General features: G+C 40.4%; 1 protein-coding gene across 6 annotated transcripts in view; it reads right to left on the bottom strand.

Annotated features, from left to right (window-relative positions):
- Positions 1-15130: 15130 nt before the first annotated feature.
- The window catches only part of arl13b (ADP-ribosylation factor-like 13b), a 13284-nt gene continuing 8608 nt past the window's right edge, over positions 15131-19806 (bottom strand). For 2 of the 6 annotated variants that reach the window (XM_026159668.1, XM_026159666.1), the window contains exons 4-9: positions 19539-19644; positions 19158-19360; positions 18662-18776; positions 18404-18551; positions 17719-17841; positions 15995-16713 (exon numbers count right to left, since the gene is read on the bottom strand). In XM_026159668.1, coding sequence (XP_026015453.1) covers positions 16565-16713; positions 17719-17841; positions 18404-18551; positions 18662-18776; positions 19158-19360; positions 19539-19644 — 844 coding nt within the window. In that variant the 3' untranslated portion in view covers positions 15995-16564. Of the gene's footprint in view, positions 16714-17718; positions 17842-18403; positions 18552-18661; positions 18777-19157; positions 19361-19538; positions 19645-19806 lie in introns of all 6 variants that reach the window. The other 4 variants (XM_026159667.1, XM_026159670.1, XM_026159672.1 and 1 more) reach the window with 4 other exon arrangements.

The raw sequence follows: 19806 nt of genomic DNA, 5'->3' as shown, positions 1-19806 counted from the left end.
ATGATGTCATCTAGGAAATACTAAAATGAGACAAAGTTGAATTTTTATTTCTACTTCTAGTCTCTGGCTTGTGCCTTTGCTAGTAAAAGAAGTGACAGATTTTTTAACTTAAGGATGGTACCTCCACAAGTCAAGAGACCATGCAGTGCTAAGCTGTTAGCTAATGTTAATGCTGTTTAGCTACTTTGGTTAGCAAGGCCGACCTACCATATCTATCTATAGAGCTATACAATCCATAGACTGTATCAGTGTATTGAAATGATATATACTTGCTTACTAGTACTTGCTTGTAAATGGTTTAATAACCCTTTAGTTAACAAAAGAATAGGAAAGTTTCTTTAGAAATTATACCGGTGTTAGCAGGCACCTATCTTTCAAAGTATCCACACCCTTAATTTTCCAATTCAAAGTTACAATTATTTATATAATTTTAACCCTAGAGTTAGATTTTTTTTAAAAGTCATCCAAGTAGAATCGTTTTAAAAGGTAAAAGTTGGCTAAGGAGACCAAAACATTTTTACATGCTTTAAACGTGCTTATTTCTGATGTAAAGTTAGGCATTTAACACCATTAAAGTAGTCTAATTCATTAATTAAGTGATGATGTATCAAGCGTGCTTCTGGGTCCAAGCTCCTACTTTTTTCAGTCAGGCTGTTGTTTTTTTAATACCTTGTAATGCTTTGTACCTTACTCTATTTAATATACACAAAACCCCTAAAATTATCTGCTTCTCTGGCTTTTTATTTGCACTATTCATGCATGTTAACATGCAGCTCATCTTTAAGCTTCAAGAAGTTTTTAAAAGTTAAATGTTTTTAACAATTACTACAGCTACTACAACTGCAGCCCATGGGCTTACAGTTTAGCAGGCACCAAATGTTTAAATGCTTCAAAAAATAATTACTTTCTGGCTAACTAAGATTTTAGTGGGTTCTTTTGGTTAAGGATTAGGAAGTCATCCAAACAACAGCCACATATTAATGACAAACCTCGATTGCGGGATGGATCATCTCAAATGTTCTCTTGACTGAAGTTTGGTTGATTTCGGTGTCTTTTTCCTGGCATATACATATATATGTCAATCTCCTGGATCACCTGTTGAGAAAAAAAGAGAGAAAACAAGCAAAGAAGAGAGCAATATAATAAACATCATCATCGCGATAATCTATGTGTATATAACAGTAAATACTGAATATTGAATATTATTGTGCAGCACGTAAGATCGACAGCGCACAGTGTGCTTTGAGGTTGCAGCCAAAAAGGGTGTAGTTTGTATCTGTGAGCACCCGTGTGTACACCTGTCAGCATGAGCGCGCTTGTATTTAAAAGGTTCCTTCATGTAACGATCTGCTAGAGGGTATGGAGAGCCATAGCCCCGTCCCCCAGGGCATGAAGCAGGTATGGAGGAGATCCAGGCTCTAGACATCCAGAGACCCCCAGAGCGCAAGAGTACAAGGAAGAACAACGGAGGGGCAACCGTGCCACTCTCCCGGAAAGGGCTGAGGAGAGTCCCAGATGAGGGGTCACCCAGAAGCCGTGGAGCAGAAACGTGAGGGGGTTACAGTGACATGCCCGTGAGCTCCACCTGCATCCAGCTGTGCCAGAGTGGACCAAGCCCCAGGCCCACCAGGCCCAGAGGCCGAAGGCATCCCACCCCCCGAAGGGCCCGACCGAGCCACAGGCGCCAGGCAGCCACCGGGAGTGAGTCGGTGCATACCTGAGCGCCGAGCCCCGGACACCAAGAACCACCAACGCACCGATGCCTGAGGGCGTCAGCCACCGGGAGGGGGAGTGGTGAGGGGAGCTAGGCCTCCATACCTTGGAGGGCTTGAGATGTCCCTAGAGAGAACATCTCTCTAGGGACATCTCTAGAGAGAGACACAGACAAACAGGCACACACAGATACGAACATCCATTCCCACTCCCATGTACACATGCAAATACTCAGCACTCACTCAACATGGAGACAGACATAAATAGACACTGTACACACAATCACACTCCCCAAACGTACTCTATACCCCAGGTCTAGTTACCATTCCCCCTAGAGGGGGAAACTGCACCCAGGCCCAGGAGGTATTACCCTTTTCCCTGGAGTGGAGACAAGCAGACCGCCCCCAACTCCGCAGCAGCAGGGAGGCCCCACATTCCAGACCCCAATCGGACTGCCAACTTATCCTCCCAGCCGCCGCCCCCCCCGCCCCGACGGGCAACAGAGAATGGGTGTGTGCAAAGACTCCAAACCTCCCTCCGCCCGCTCATATGTAGTGTTGATGCATGTGTGTTCTAAGGTGCATTTAAAACACAGGAGGGCATGGAGCTACCTGCCAAAGAGCAGCAGGTAAGCGCATAGCCCCTCCTGATAGCCCTCAATGTGTACATGTATTTAAAATTGAGAGGTGGGCAACGACGCCAGAGGTGACATTGTATACACAGACGGTCCTCTGGATGCTGTGTAGCATGCCCACGCCCAAGGCACTATATGTATGTGTTATGAGAGTGTGAGTAATGTGGATATCTAAGTTGTGGAATAAAATGGATGAAAGAATCTGGGCCATTATCTTGAAATTTCATCTCATATGGACTTCAATAACACTGGTAACACTGGTTTTGGGTTACATACTATACAAATAAAAATTTATGATTAGGGATTTATTATTATTATTAGATATTTTATGTTTCATATATATATTACTAACTATCAATAGAAGATGACTAGTATCCCTTTTGCTTCTACTGTGTCTAATGAATCAATGCATAAAAACATAAAAACTCAGCCTTGCTGTGCCCTGAAGAAGTACAACACCTGAGTAACAAAATCTCTACATCTTTACACATCCAACAGTTCAACAGTTTTTATTCTATATACATCATTTTGCCCTAATTTAAAATTTATTTCTGACATTTTGTTCCATATAACATAACACTAAAATGATAATTCATCACTCTGCTGGTAAATATTTTTCAAACTTCATAAATTTAGGTTTTGTTTTACTTTGTTTTCTTACAAACCTCATTTAAAGAGGAAGAAATTCTGCATTATTTGAAGACAATTTTTAGCTGTAGCTTGATACATTAAGCATTTCAGCAGCAGCACAGTGAGTCTGGGATTTCCCATATATAAATAAAAGAACGATTTTTACCAATAACAAGAAACAGAAAGACAATCTTTAACTCCAAGCAGTACTTTATGTGAAATATTCACTGTTGGGTTTGCTCTTTTAATTGGATTTGCTGGAATAAGGAATAATAACCAATTTTGTCTTATCTACACAGAATGAAATAAATATTTACTGTCACTGGACGGTTATTAAAACAAGAAAGTCTGCACCCATGCTGTTCCACTTTTGGAAAATACTTGACTAATAATATGGTAGAAATTTTGTTGTGCAGGATTAAGTCATGGACAAAACCACAAGTTAATTGCACGCATTTTGTACATTCATATAGGTTGGTTTCTTTTTACCAAATGTCTGTATATGCGGCCTTTTCCAACATGTTCAGGCAGTTAAGAGTCACAGTGGAATGAACTAAACAATTCCCCGACTGCCAGCAGCAATGTTACTTGAGTTATGAACAATAGTTTGTGTTAGTGAGGAGGCAGCCTCAGAGGCTTACATGTGATCAAGTTCAAGACACTGAGTGCAACATTTTCAGTCAACTTTTTAGCCCTGCTGGCAACAGTACAACTGCCCAAAAGATTTCATCTCTGCTCATGGCCCTTTTGCTGCTGCCAAGTGATTTAACACAACAGTGATTCAACCTATTCCCTGCCCATGAAAGCTTTTATGTTTGCTGTTTTAAGCGCTCAGCTGCTGTAGGTCACTCTCAGGAATGATGAACAGGAAGTGATGGGTTTTATGTTTCCAGTGGCAGCAGCAGCAGTTTTATTTGGAATAAACAACAAGCATAAAGAAATGGAGCTGGACACTTTTGATTAAGGGCAGATCTGTACACAGCATGGATTGCTTAGTATGAAGGATGTCTGAATGGTTTAAATGCAACACTAAACGAAAATATATGGCCCTTGTGAAACAACCCTTTGAAAAACAGCAGTAAAAATGACTTGTTGTCCCTTGTCCTCATCCACAAGGGTAAGCACTTTTAAATTTCCAGCACACCTGACATCTTATTATAAACACAGACCACCAAAACTCTCACAGAGTGGCTGACTTCTCTGAGATTTAATAAACAACAATGTGAAACAACCTCTTCCATAAGCCGTGTACAGCATCCCGGAGTAGCCCCAATCATATGCTACATCCAAGAAAAGCAAAAGTAGAGGGTAAAGGGGGGTATTATGAAGCCTCCATGCAAGTTGTTTGGTTTCCTGAGCCAGTGCGCAGAGGTTTTGGGCAAAGTTATCAGCCATCTTGGGTGTCACACTGGATTTTTTTTGCCCCCATGAATGTGAAGCAATCATTCTGAAATCATTCTCAAAAATACTTATCATTGATCCAGACAAACTGTAATCTGTCATTTAGTCCTTTCCTGCTCCTTGAAAAGTTAATGTACAATCAGAAAACTTGCTTTTTTTTCATTCTAAACTCAGTGTTGAGAAACATATAATGGCACTATCACCCAGTCCTGCTCCGGCACCACCTGAGGAATATTGCAAGGACCCAATCAATACTGAGTTAACGCTCGGGTCTTATTTTCTACAGTTGACAGGCTAACAAACCCTCCTGTGTCAGTGGCAGCTGAACTTCATTCAACCATGGCCTGCAATGACTTTGCCAAATTCTTCACAGAAAAAATCCAAAAGATTAGACAAGCAATTGGTACTTCAACAGCAGATCCAGAATATGTACTGTGCCCACCGAAAAACTGTTTAAACACCATGAAACAGTTTCACCCTATTAACAGCAAAGACCTGGAGGACATCTTAGGTCAACTGAACTCCTCCTGCTGTTTAGATGTCCTGCCAACAAGTTTTTTCAAAAAGGCCTCAAAGACTTTAGAGTCAGACCTGTTACAGATCGTCAACTTTTCTTTAATATCAGGTGTGTTTCCAGAATCACTAAAAACTGCTGTAATAAAACCTATACTGTAAAAGGACAATCTTGACAAGACACAAATGAACAACTACAGGCCGATCTCAAATCTCCCATTTCTAAGTAAGATCATTGAAAAAGTAGTTTCTCAACAGCTCAATTATTTCTGCTCTGACCAAAGTGTTTAATGACATATGTCTGAACACAGACAGTGGAACAATGTCAGTCCTAGTTTTACTGGATCTCAGTGCAGCATTTGATACAGTTGACCACAACATATTACTGAAATGACTGGAGAACTGGGCAGGTCTTTCAGGAACTGTACTAAACTGGTTCAAAACATACTTAGAAAACAGGAAATACTTTGTATCAATAGGTAACTTCACATCTGAGCAGACAAGTATCACATGTGGAGTTCCCCAAGGTTCCATCTTGGGACCCCTTCTGTTTAACATTTACATGCTCCCACTGGCACAGATTATAAAGAACAACAAAATAAACTATCATAGCTATGCAGATGACACGCAAATATATATCACATATATATCACAATGTCACCAGGAGACCGAGGCCCTGTACAGGCTCTTGGTAAATGCATTGAGGAAATTAATGACTGGTTGTGCCACAATTTTCTCCAGCTAAACAAAAACAAAACTGAGGTAATAGTCTTTGGCGCCAAAGAAAAACGATTACAGGTCACCAGAGAACTTCAATCTATACATCTAAAAACCACAAACCAGGCGAGAAATTTGGGTGTTGTGATGGATGCAGACCTAAACTTAGAAAAACACATTAAGACAATAACAAAATCAGCTTACTATCACCTCAAGAATATTTCAAGGATAAAAGATCTGATGTCTCAACAGGACCTAGAAAAACTAGTCCATGCATTCATCTTTAGTAGGCTTGATTACTGTAACAGCATCTTTACAGGTCTACCTAAAAAAAATCAGTCAGACAACTACAGCTCATTCAGAACTCTGCTGCTCGAGTCCTCACTAAGACCAAAAAAGTGGACCACATCAGTCCAGCTCTGAGGTCTTTACACTGGCTGCCTGTGCGTCAGAGGATAGACTTTAAAGTTCTGATGCTGGTCTATAAAGCTCTGAATGGTTTAGGACCAAAATACATCAGTGACCTCCTGACCCAGTATGAACCTTCCAGATCACTCAGGTCATCTGGATCCGGTTTTTTATCAGTTCCCAGAGTCAGAACCAGACACGGAGAAGCTGCATTCAGCTTTTATGCTCCTTATATCTGGAACAAACTCCCAGAAAGCCTCAGATCAGCTGAAACACTCAGTTTATTTAAATCCAGTTTGAAGACTCACCTGTTCTCAGCTGCATTTAAATAAAGCACCAAATCCGCACTTAAGCTTAAATTTCAAAACTTACATTTTAACTATTGATTTTATCTACTGTTCTGATTTTATCTGTTTTGATTTTATACACTGTTTTGTCTGTTTGTTTGTTTGTTTGTTTGCTTGCTTGCTTGCTTGCTTGCTTGCTTGTTTGTTTGTTTGCTTGTTTGTTTGCTTGTTTTAATCAATTTTAAATCATGCTTTTTTTATTTGTTTTTGTTTCTAATGTCTCTGTAAAGCACTTTGAATCACCTTGTTGTTGAATTGTGCTATACAAATAAACTTGCCTTGCCTTGCCTTGAGCTTTAGTGACACTCAGACTGTAATTCATGCTTGTATTTCCTGTCGGTTGCAGGGTTTTAATAGTTTTGCAATTTTCATTAGTTTTTATTTTTATTTAGTTTTGACTTCAGATTTTCAATTTTATATCAGTTTTAATTAGTTTTTACCAATTGTTTGCTAGTTTAGTTTAGTTTTTATTTTTTTGAAAATCCTTAGTTTCAGTTTAGTTTTGATTAGTTTCAGTTATAGTTTTAGTTGTGTTTGCAATAATTAAGTCTAACAAAATCCCAGTTTCATCATATCAGTCATTCTCTTCTGCTTATCCTTGGCTATGTTGCTATTCCAGCTACCATACCCTGCACACCTGGACAGGACGCCTGTCTGTCGCAGGGCTAACACGCAGAGAAAAACAACTCACATTCCCACCTATGGGTTCTTTAAATAAATAAATAAATAAATAAATAAATAAATAAATAAATAAATAAATAAATAAATAAATAAATAAAGGCAGATGAACAACCATTGATACCAGGCAACTATAAAATGTATATCTTGGCCCCAATGAGACTATTAACTCTCGCAGCACCGGGTGTTCGTAATTTTGGTCCAAGTGAATTGATAAACTTTTTGAAGGCAATTGACTCACACAGTTATGTAGATGTCCCAGTCCTGTTGTCTCGGGATGCATCACGCTGCCTTGCCTGGGGTTAGCTTCTGTTTTCTGGGGATGAGGGTTGAGTGTGCTCCCTTACCTTCTCAAGGTAAGCTAGGTTAGCCTTCTTGTGTGAGCTTTTCAAGTGCACTTTAAGGTTTGTGGGATTTTTTCCCCTTTAGAAATGTCCCTCATAATTTGTCTCTTTCCACTACAAGACACTTGCTTTATCCAAAACACAGTCATATTCAAAGTAATCCCAAATTGGACTCTGGCGCTTTCTCTCAACTGTTCCTGACATGATTCTGCGCGTGGACAGAGCAGCAATACAGACGACTTGACTAACGTACTGCCACCTGCTGGCATAATGAGACAGCAAGAAAAAATCTGGAAACTAAACTTCATTTTCACCCTTGACTATTGTATGACACGCACACATCAATGAAAGCTAAACACATTTTTGCTATAAATTCAGTTAATTTTAGTTAGTTTTGTGAAAACTCATTACAGTTTTAGTTAGTTTTCCTTTTTTTGTCTTTATATTTATTCCCGTTAACGAAAATGTTTTTTCACTTCTAGTTTTCGTTATTTCGTTAGTTTTCGTTAACGATAATAACCTTGGTCGGTTGGATTATTGTAGTGGGTTTTTAAAAGGTTTCACTCTGATATCCATTAACAGACTTCAAACACAGAATCAAGACTTCTTTCAAGGACTAAAAACCGGAATCTGTTACACCTGTATTAATGACTCCACAGATTTCAAGATTTTACTTACCACATTGAAAGCCCTTCTTTGGCTGGCTTCAGAAGACACAGGCTACTGGACTGATCTCTTTGTATCATCAGCTGTGCAGCCTGAGGTCCTCAGGTAAGAACCTGCTAATTGTTCCCTTCTCACATTTAACACAAAAGGTGGTGGAGTGTTTACTGTTAGGGCTCCTTGTTTGAGGAAGGACCAGCCTGAGGAACTGGTTTACTTTCCTGGTGTCTTCTTTTAACTCACTACAGTTTATTTTTTTAAATTAAAAATTTTATGTGAAGTGATTCTTTGCTGTCGAATCCCACTGTATTTCATATTATTTGCATGGCCCTTTGCTTCTAGTGAAGCAGCAAGAAGTACAAAACATCAGTAACTATTTAAGAGTAAAATTTAAAACCAGGCATTTCTTAAAATGAAATGTCATACTGGAAGGCGGACAGCTGCTGTTAAATTACTGCCCAACCTGAAGAACTTCCATGCTATTTAAAAAAAAAAAAAAAAAAGGTATCAGCACCAAGATGTGAGCTGGACTGGGTGCCTCTGTAATCAGGGTTGAGTGGAGGCAGGAATTTGGGTTGACTTGCACTTATGCAACTGGGCCAATCACGGTTCAGGGACTGCACTACAACATCTACATGATGGAAAAAGTGAAGCATTTTTGGGGCTTTATTGTTGATTAACAAAACCTCCCACTGTTGTGGAGGTGTTTCACAGACCCTTAGAGACCCCTCTAAAATCATTATTTGTTACCTTAAAATAAAAGATTTTTAACTTCTTAAAGAGGAAATTTAAATCTGTACATACTCTTTTTGGGACATGTAGACCAATAATTTGATTTTTGGCAATGAAAATATGGAATATCAGGCAAAAAAAAAATTATACAGCTGTGGTCAGAAGCTTACATCCACTCATCGTGGGAATGAATGTCATGATAATATTATGCTTTTAAGGACTTCTTTGAACTGTTCTTTTCCCAGGGCACATCAAATGAGTTCTGGAGAAACGTTTTGTGGTAAAACATGTTTTTTATGGTATGTTTGGAGACATAAAGGTAAGGCTTTCAAGCCTAAGAGAACTGTACTGTATGTTTGTGGTAGCATCATCCTCCGGGGCTGTTTTGCTGCCAGTGGTACTACAACATTACACTAATGATGAAGGAGGACTAGCTCCAAATTCTCCAAATTGGTTGAAACTTGGACACAGTTTGTTGTTCCAACAGGTCAGTGATCTCAAACACACATCAAGACTGGTTTTTATAATGGGTAAATCAGGCTAACATTAGGCTTCAGGAATGGTCTTCCCAAATTCTTGGCATCAGCCCTACTGAAAATTTGTGAGCTGTTCTTTAAAGCTGGGTCTATGCCAGAAAACTAATTGATTTAAATGAACTCTACCAAGATGAACAGTCAAATATGTAGTTAGCATTATCCCAGGAGTTTGTTGATGGCTATGAAAGCCATCTGGTAAAGGTGATCTATAGGTCATATTTGAGTCGGGATATATATATATATATATATATATATATATATATATATATATATATATATATATATATATATATATATATATACATATATAATCACCCAGCACGCCCCTGCGGGCGGTTTATCCTTCAAGCTCGGGTCCTCTACCAGAGGCCTGGGAGCTTGAGGGTCCTGCGCAGTATCTTAGCTGTTCCCAGGACTGCGCTCTTCTGGACAGAGATCTCCGATGTTATTCCCGGGATCTGCTGGAGCCACTCGCCTAGCTTGGGAGTCACCGCACCTAGTGCTCCGATTACCACGGGGACCACCGTTACCTTCACCCTACACATCCTCTCGAGCTCTTCTCTGAGCCCTTGGTATTTCTCCAGCTTCTCGTGTTCCTTCTTCCTGATATCGCTGTCATTCGGAACCGCTACATCGATCACTACGGCCGTCTTCTTCTCTTTGTCTACCACCACTATGTCCGGTTGGTTAGCCACCACCATTTTGTCCGTCTGTATCTGGAAGTCCCACAGGATCTTAGCTCGGTCATTCTCCACCACCCTTGGGGGCATCTCCCATTTTGACCTCGGGACTTCCAGATTATACTCGGCACAGATGTTCCTGTACACTATGCCGGCCACTTGGTTATGGCGTTCCATGTATGCCTTGCCTGCTAGCATCTTGCACCCTGCTGTTATGTGCTGGATTGTCTCAGGGGCATCTTTACACAGCCTGCACCTGGGGTCTTGCCTGGTGTGATAGACCCCAGCCTCTATGGATCTTGTGCTCAGAGCTTGTTCTTGTGCTGCCATGATTAGTGCCTCTGTGCTGTCTTTCAGTCCAGCTTTGTCCAGCCACTGGTAGGATTTCTGGATATCAGCCACCTCCTCTATCTGCCGGTGGTACATACCGTGCAGGGGCCTGTCCTTCCATGATGGTTCCTCGTCTCCCTCCTCTTTCTTGGGTTTCTGCTGCCTGAGGTATTCACTGAGCACTCGGTCAGTTGGGGCCATCTTCCCAATGTATTCTTGGATGTTTGTTGTCTCATCCTGGACTGTGGTGCTGACACTCACCAGTCCCCGGCCCCCTTCCTTCCGCTTAGCGTACAGCCTCAGAGTGCTGGACTTGGGGTGAAACCCTCCATGCATGGTAAGGAGCTTTCTTGTCTTACCATCCGACTACACTTCTCCAGTCCGAACGACATTCCAATGTCATTGCTGTATAGCCTGGTAGTGTGGATCAGTGAATCGATGTCTATATATATATACACACACATATATATACATTAATTGTGTTGATCACCCAGGATACATTGGGCACAGATTGAAGATTGTTAAAGGGAGTCTTTGAGGATTCTCAAATCGTCATAGCAACAGTGAGCAACAGTGAGCAAAACTGTGTTTTCTAAAGAAGGCTGCGTATTTATGACTGGATACATCTGATCTTTAGTCTATGATACACTTAGACTACCATAGATTACCACAAGCAGAGAAAAAGCTCATTTAACAATGTCAGCAACATGACACCAAATCTGACGTTCAGCTAAACTCTATTTCACAGATGATCCCTTAGCTTTAGAGATTATTTAACACACTCTTTAAAGAGTTTTACTGAAGCAAATTAACATCAGGTTGAGTTCTAAAGTGAATAAAATGTAAATTATCCACTAACCACCTCCTGCTTGTGCTTCCAAAGTCTTTTACTTACCATTTCTGCAAGTTGTCTGAAAATTCTTCAGTTGTTATTGTGAAGATTGTGAATCCATTTTGATTTTTCTGGGTTAAAACCCATTTATCCCAATTTAAACCTTAATTTGTTCCCCATATGTGTAATGATGGCAGTGATGAGCACGCTGCTTCAAAAGAGAGAGCCACAGCACTGCAGCGTTTTCTGATTACTTACCTTAACTTGATATCACACTGAAGCATTTCCAGAACAGACACAACAGAGCTTGATAGCTGAGTGTTTTGTGATACCAAACTGCATTTGCACAACAATACACAGAGACATCTATTGTTGAAGAGGAACAGAGACCAGTTTCTTCACTGACAAAATAGACCAAAATGCAACACAACCTCATATCATAATTCAAAACAAGGAACCCTCTTTTTTGTGATCTGAACCATTGTAAAGGCTAAATAAAGGGAGTGCTAACCCTCTCCTCACTGTCTGGGATGTGCTTAAAGGCATTTGCGGTCATCAGAAAATCACTAACTAAAACAGATGCACAGAAGCAGATTTTTGAGTGGGGTAAGGGAAGTAAATTACAACACTTCATCAGAAAACCGCTCCTGGAATGAGATGGACGTCAAAGATTGATGATATTAAAGGATGCGAGCATAATTAGGGAGGGGATTGATGGTTAAAAGCGCCTGCTTAAGGGCACCAGTGGATCTGCTGTCCTCCTTCTGCAGGACACAGCATCATCACACCGATTTCAGCTCCGGCACTGCGAAATCCTTCACTTAAATGAAGCCTGCCTGCACATCGACAACAGGCAGAGCAGTAATGAGACAGCACATCATTTCAATGTTCAGCTTGCAGGAGACACAGGCTGTAGATGCTGTGAGCAGATGTTTGACAAGACCTGAATGAGGATACAGAGCAGCCGAAAAACAACTATTTTTAGAGAGACTGAAGCTCATTTCTGAATTGTCACATGCTGGATGTGTTCAAGAAACATTATCGAGTCTCTCTAAAGTTTTCATTCTCCCGTTTTAGTCTTTAAAAATCCTGGCAAATACGTCTCTACCTCCTGTTTCTGGAAAAAGAAGTAATACAGAAGATGAGGTCAGCCCACTCTCATCAGTACTTTAGCAAATGTGTAATTACTTTGTCAGCAAGGGGCTTAAATTGCCTACCATGCTTTAAAGATTTAGTTTAAGGTTAAGTGTTATCCATCATTTCATCGCAGGTGTGAGGGGCCTCCCCCCACACCCCACGTTCCATTTTAGCTCTTTTACTATACAGGCTAATTCCACATTGGAATACATTTCGCCTGTGGGGAGTTTAATTTGTATTAGTGACAGATCACTACTGCACCACGAGATGGGAACGAGAAGAGACGCTGCATCCAGGCTCTGTGTGTTTTAGAGCTGCGGTGGGTTCATTCAGTTCAGTTTGCTCTCGAAGCCCAAACACATGAATCTTACAGTGTTTTGTCAAACAAAGGAGCCAATTTATCAAATGTCTCAACATTGTGCTTACTTGTTTTCATCTCACCCTTCAAATTATTTTTGTCTTTTGTTCTCTGCGAAGAGCTGTTTAATGGACCTGCTCATTCAAAACATTGTTTCACTTCTGTTTATCTGTCACTGCTCCATGATGGAGATATCAGTATAAAAGCCACAGAACAGCAACTCTTCAGTACGAACGTTGTTCATGTTTTAGACCATGTAGGTGTACTAAAACCACAGCAGTTTGCTGCTGATTGTATCAGTCACGCCCAGTTGTTCCTGTGATATCTCTTTTAAAACACTGTTTTTCACTTGTTGCTTTAATAGAAAAGTAGAAACCACAAGTAGAACAACAACTCCTATAAGTATACCTGTTTAACTGCCCACTATCACAGTATCTAATGAGACAATCACATGGCAACAGCTCAGTCCATTTAGGCATGCGGACATCGATTATCTGATTACACAACAACCATCTGTAGGGTTTACTTGTTTCCGCTGCAGAAAAAAACTTTTTTATCCATCCATAAGTCAAAATTTCAACTTACTTGGCAGCAATCTAGCTCACAGGGAAATCATAAGCGGCAAGCTTAAATACAGCAGCCCGGGTTCCTTTGAGGCATGCCTTTCCCCACTCTCTCTCCCTGCTTTCCTGCATGCTCTTCACTATCTGGCTAATAAAAAGAAAAAAAAATTCAGCTCACTAACTTGAAATTTCACTTTTTGGGGGGTAGGTTTGAGTTGGTGAAATTTTGACTGGATGGATGGCAAAAAATCATTTTCAGTGGTGGAAACAAGCTTCCATACTCGAGAGAGAATGGTGCGAAAAAGAGAAAATATACAGAAAATATCTATGAAAGAGGTCAAGCTGACAGGAAGGCTATAGTTACTAAAAAAAACAAAAACAAAAAAAACAAGATCCACCTCATCCACGGTATACAGAAGAGCATCTCTGAATGCAGAAGTCCACACTTAGTGTCACTATTGTAACAAAAAAAAAAAAAAAAGAAAGAAAGAAACTGAGGCTAAAGTTTTGAGGGGTTTACAAAAATTGAACAATGGAAGACAATGAGAGTCTCAAGAATTCTGAAGAGTTGGTTGAGTTTCTGCCATATTCAGATGGTGCGTAAAGAACATGCTGGTGGTGTAATGATGTGAGGAACATTTTCTTTGCAATCTGTGCCCCCTGGTACAAAGCAAGTAACATTTAAACACCACAGCCCACAGAAGTATTGTTGTTAACCATGTCCATCCCTTTGTTCTGTGCCTAATGCCTAATAATACCTAAGTGGCCAATGAGTTCATTATTCATGTAACATAAATATATGTGTGTGTGTGTGTGTGTGTGTGTGTGTGTGTGTGTGTGTGTGTGTGTGTGTGTGTGTGTATATATATATATATATATATATATATATATATACATATAAAATACTATAATTATGTTTCCATATTTATATCCTCAGGGTGTTCTTAGAGACGTGTCAAAGTGTGATCAGATGATGAACTTTGATTAAATATCAAGTACCATTAAGTACCATCAGACAGGACGATCTAAGTTTTATTTCTAACTAGATCTTTTGCTTATTTGTGGTTCTTTATTTATTGCGGCAGTTTGAGGGCTACACAGCAGATAGACCAGAGTATTATACAGTGAAGCTTCAAATACAAGCCTCACGAGGGAAAACCTGACTGCAAAATGGCAATAATAGCCATTATCGGCATTGCCTGAGAGACAGAAGTTTATGCTAAGCAGGAGCTGGATGTCAAATGCACTGCTCTTAATGTTAAGCTAAAAATAAAACAACAAACACTCCACAGCAACAGGCAACTCATTTCCCTGACAAGTGCAAATACTCATGGAGAAATACTGCAGTCACTCAGTAATATATTTAAAACATCTTTTATTTTGCCATTATAAAATTCAATCTGGATAGAAAAAATATCTTTATTTTTTTAAAACATCTAGCACATTAAAAGAGAGTGAGCATGGTACTACAGATCTGAAATACAACATTGCAGGGATTTTTTTTTTTTAAAGTGATACTTCTTTTATTACTTCTGGTGCACATATTCTCATGTGTTCTGACCCAATACTGGCTGTTCCAGGTGCTGCTGTAGAAGTATGTTCTTCTTCCCTTATCATCCCTACTGCAAACTCCTCCAGCACACAAAACAAACTTAACTGGGGCAGTGGAGTGTTCAAAGCTTCAGATTTGTGATTATGCTCGTCGAGATGCAATTTTAGTGGGGGGTTTTTTCAAAGCAAAAATGGGCGCAGCAGACAGCCGCGCCGCAACAGATGGGACACCAACAGCACCAGCTCACACCTCGAGGGCCACCTGAAAAGGCAGCGAGTCTGTCTTGAGAGAAATATCACTTTAAAAAAAAAACAAAAAAAAAAAAAAAAAAACTGACACACAGTGTAAACAGCAGAATGTGTTAAAAGCTCTGTAGACATGTAAATGTTCATGTTTTAAAACAGTAGATAAAAAGTTCCTTTATAAATGTATCCAGTTAAAGAGTTTTTAAATTAGTGTTTTCCTTTTCTTTGTGTTTTACATCAAAAGTCAACATAGTCCTTAAAAAAAAAAAAAAAAAAAGTGACTTCCACAAAATCCACTTGCCAGCTGTGACTCGCCCTCTTTACACATCAGTGCTGTAAAAAAAAAAAAAAAAAGCTGGAAATGTTTCCGACTTCACAAAAGGTCCAATTTAAAGCACTCACCTGTAAGAAGCCACTTAAGACCGATACCTTTTTTCTTTTTCTTTTTTTTTTTCTTTTTTAAATCATTACTCAGGTGCCTGAGCCACATGGTGTTTTACACTAAAAACCCAGAAGTGCAAAAATAAATGGTGTGGTTATTTTAATGGCGGCATGTATACAAATAAATTATTCAGACATATTTAAAGGGTATATTTACATTTGCTGTCGATTAAAAGCATCAGAGTTTGACACAGAAGTCCGAACTAACACTGATATTATTAGAAGGATATAAAGTCTACGAGCTGGAGAGAGTTCAACACCAAGTTGTGCTTTTGCTTGTGAAGACAGAGTCTTATGCACAGTTCAGGTGGGTTTCACAATGAATTTGTGAGGTCAAATTACAGCTTCTGAGCAGGACTTCCTGTCGCAACTGTTTAGTGTCCATCGCCCTTTCAGAGGTCCCCGGCTCCGGCATCCACAGCAGTCAAGCTTTTATTTGCTTGGTTGTCTACACGCCGCTCTCTTGAGACAAAAAGGAAAGGAGAATACAGTCGTGATTGGTCAACCTCAATCGCTAAAAGGGGGTTTAAGAAATGATGTCGTGAGCATCGCCGTTAGGCCTCGGCCTGTTGGCGACCGGCGGGAGAGGTTTCTTGTAAAACTCTGTGGAGGGAAGGAGAAAAGGTTTGGTTGTGTTAGTACGCAACGCCCACGGAGACCTGAAATACAAATTTCTTTTTTAAAAAGTAAGCACTCAATGGAAGCAACCGTGAAAGATGCTGCACAGACTGGAGGAAAATGAATACAGATGAATACACAGACAAGTCTTTGAGTTGATTTTAGATGTCTGCACCCGTGAAAGATCCACACAAACACATGCAAACACATGCCTGGAGAGATGCAGGAGGGAGAGAAAAATAAAGACAACAACGTGGGGTTGAGATGCTAATTAACAGTCAGCGCACGTCTCAAGGCAGAGTTCAGGGTTTCCACTGCAACTTAGAAATCTACCGCCAACACTGTGAGACAAACACCAGGCTTCCTCCTTAAAAAGAAAAAAAAAGAAAAAGGAAAACACATGCAAAACTACTATTTCCATGTAGCTTTAATCACTACTGTGTAGAGAAAACACTGATCAGGTGCTGCAGTTAGTGAATGAGTAAGACCAAGTTAGTGACAAACTGCAGATGGTGGGTGGTTAATGCATGCACGTAAACAGCGGTTAACACTGACGGCACAAACAGCTTTACCAGAATGTCCCGTGTCCCCGAGTGGCTCTAGCTTCGGCAGCCTAGAGACTTTGGGCGTGGCCCATCCCACTAAAGAAACAAAATAAAGAAGAGAGGGATGAGGAGAACAGTGAAGGATCCTGAAAAAGAAAGCCATAACTAGCGGATTATCTCACTCCTTAAGATCGAATGTTGCACACAAACAACAAAAACTCACAGGACCACAATGTATTTGTGTGATCTAGAGCTATAAAGCAGCCTATCAAAATGTATTAAATATCTTCCTATAATACCTCTTAAATATAAAGCAACAGGCTTTATATGCATGCTGCTGATTTCTGCAGTTTTGTTTGTTAATAATGATTTCATTTGAGAGTAACCAGCAGGTCCTGTTGTCAGTCTTGGTCATTCAAGGCCTTCTTCCGCTTTTGTTTGTTATTAACGGGGCTCCCATTGCCCTTGTTTAGGTCTTGTCCTATGTCTTTGTCTGTAATTATTTTTGTATTATTAACCATTTCTTGAATTGCAGTAAAATTCTGACATCTCATATATATAGGAACATATTTGGGGGTTTGTCCAGGACTCATGCTGAGCTCAGTTCACATCTATTACGTGCCTGTAATTGTGCGTTGGAAGTCTTTTTCCATCACATTGTCGAGTAAAATAAATTATGTTGTTGGACATTTTGTTTGTTTGTTTTTGGGTTAGTGTCGGTGTGACAGTGTCCATAGTTTATTGTGCAAAATAATTTTTGACTGTGGAAAAATTTATGGTATAAATTTGAAAATCCTATGTCAGATTGTTCTCGAGTTAACCTGGGTGTCCACACTGCCTGCCCACATGGCAGTGTGAATACAATACCCCACCAGCCTTGTACGGCTAATGGGTAAAATAAGTTCTGCCAAATCCATCAAACATATCGTATTTCCTGTAGTTCCTTCGCAATAAAAGTCTTGAATAGGAAGTGAAACATAACAGACGTTTTTCCTCACTGAGCCAATTAGTACAATCAGCCAGTTCTGCACAACAGGGTGAGGGGTAGCAGTGGAGAAGCTGCATGTAACAGCAGCTCAATGTGATGAAGTACAGACTGACCTGGAGGCGGAGGAGGGGTGAGGCTCTCCGTTGGTCCGTCCTCTATCCTCAGCGGGTCCACCCTGTGCTTCCTCTTCAGGTGCAGCTTGCTCGTCTTCTTCTTGCTCTGCTCACCTGTCGTGGCTGAATGAACAGAGATGTGTTGCAAGTGGAGAATCCAGATGTTCAACACGAGCTTAACTATAACAGCTTTCAGCTTTCAACAGTGGGCCTAAGCAAGTTAAAATTAATGCCCAAAGCCATCATTTCATCCTCTAATGCATCTACTTAAAGTTAAATCACCTTTTATCTATGAGCACTCTGAGCTTAGATCATAATAAGAAGATGATTATCAAAAAGATGGCTTAATTTGACTGCATCTCTCTCTTAAATTTTAAAACATCTTGTTCAATAGTTCACTTTCAAAGTGAAAAGAAGCTCACTCGTTGCAAAGCTGAACAACAACGCTGCCAGCGAAAGCTCTTCAAACACCCCCTCTGCCCTGCACATCAAGGCAGATCATTTTTGTATTCATAAAAACTGTTTCGCACTCTGCTTACTTTTAGAAGACTTTCGAATGCTTTGCCAGAAGACTTAACTAAAGTCGTTTCATCCAATCAACTTTTCCTCAACTGAAACTTTCGACTGAATTTGTTCTAACAACTCAATTTCCGAGCTTGGGAGATCCGGGCGTCCTGAAACTCACCTGGAGTGTTGTTCTCTAGTGTTTGTCTCATGTCGCCCTGCTCCTTCTCCTCCTCCTCTTCCTCTTGATCAGTGGCTGCCCTGGGGCTGTTACCCCTTCCCTCCTGCAGCTCTTTTTGCCTCTTCCTTTCCTTTTCTTTATCCTCGTTCTGAAGAAAACATGAAAGTAAAGGGCTCTCTGAAGCACTCTAACTTTAGAGTCTCAACAACATAAACCAGAGTAATAAACTATCAGCCCCAGAGTGTACACACGACTCACTTCAGAAATCATGCTCTCTATTGGCTGAAAGGGGCTCTGAATGTACTCATCATCGGGCTCATCTTCTTGGATGGGCCTTCCCTCTCGCTCTGCCTCCTCCCGCTCCTGTCGCTCTCTGCGGACAGATAAGATGTTAACCTTTCTGCTTAATGATACGCTCCTCCTTGGTAGCGGTGTCACATTTATAAAAAATTGATCTAAGATCACATTTGATTAAAATGTGCATTTGTTCTAGCTCGTAGTTCAGTCACTGGCAGCAAGGTTGCCCTTTTCTAATAGAGGCAATAATTTATTTAGGGATAAATATCTCTTTGCAGACACTTTTGTAACCTTTGGCCTTTTAACATTTCTACTGCTCCCAGAGCTTTACTCAACATTTCTGACCATCTCCTCCCTCCTGTTATGCTTCAAAAAATTTCTGTCTTAGACTTTTCCACTTTATAGTTTAACCTCTTCCACATTTTGTTTGCCACACTGACTTCTGCTGCGTCCTCACCTCTCCTCTCGTATCCGCCGTACTCTCTCTGCCCTCTCTTTCTTGTCTTGCTCCTCCAGAGCGCGCTGCTCAGCCGTGTCCTTCTGCACTCGCTCGGTGATGGCTTCATAGTCTTTGGCAATGTTGCTGAGCAGCCAGTTCAGGCCCTTCTTGATGGACTTGTCAACCTTTTTCCCATAGCCTAAAACGGCTGAGCATGGTTCCTGTAGAAGAAATGTACATTGAGGTTAAAACATTAACATCACCTCCAAAACAGCACAAACTTTTAACCGATGCAAATGTAGCTTTGCACCCACTAGATTAACAGGTCATCTTCACTGTTTTAAAAAAAAAACTCAAAGCCATACTTTCTGTCTATAAATTCAGTTCACAAACACTTACAATCTGACAGAGACACTTGTTCTCATTAACAAGCTTCTCTAAGGACAGGTTCTCAATGATGTCAGCTTCAGCCAGTGCTCCCTCCTGGTCTTGTTTGTTTGCAAGTCTGAAAACAGAAAGGAAAAAACAAGACGTGTTGGTTATGGCCATCAACAGATCTCTGTTCATTCCACCGTCCATTAGTTTTGTTTCCACCTAGCTCCATAACAGTTCATCAGTATAGCTGGGGACCCAAATAAGTGCAGTGCCAAGTTTGAGGTCTTCTCAT

This window comes from Astatotilapia calliptera, chromosome 23 (genome assembly GCF_900246225.1).
Source record: "Astatotilapia calliptera chromosome 23, fAstCal1.2, whole genome shotgun sequence".
Classification (NCBI taxonomy): Eukaryota; Metazoa; Chordata; class Actinopteri; order Cichliformes; family Cichlidae; genus Astatotilapia; species Astatotilapia calliptera.
The sequence above is the reverse complement of the archived record's forward strand: the minus strand, read 5'-3'. Positions and strand labels throughout refer to the sequence as shown.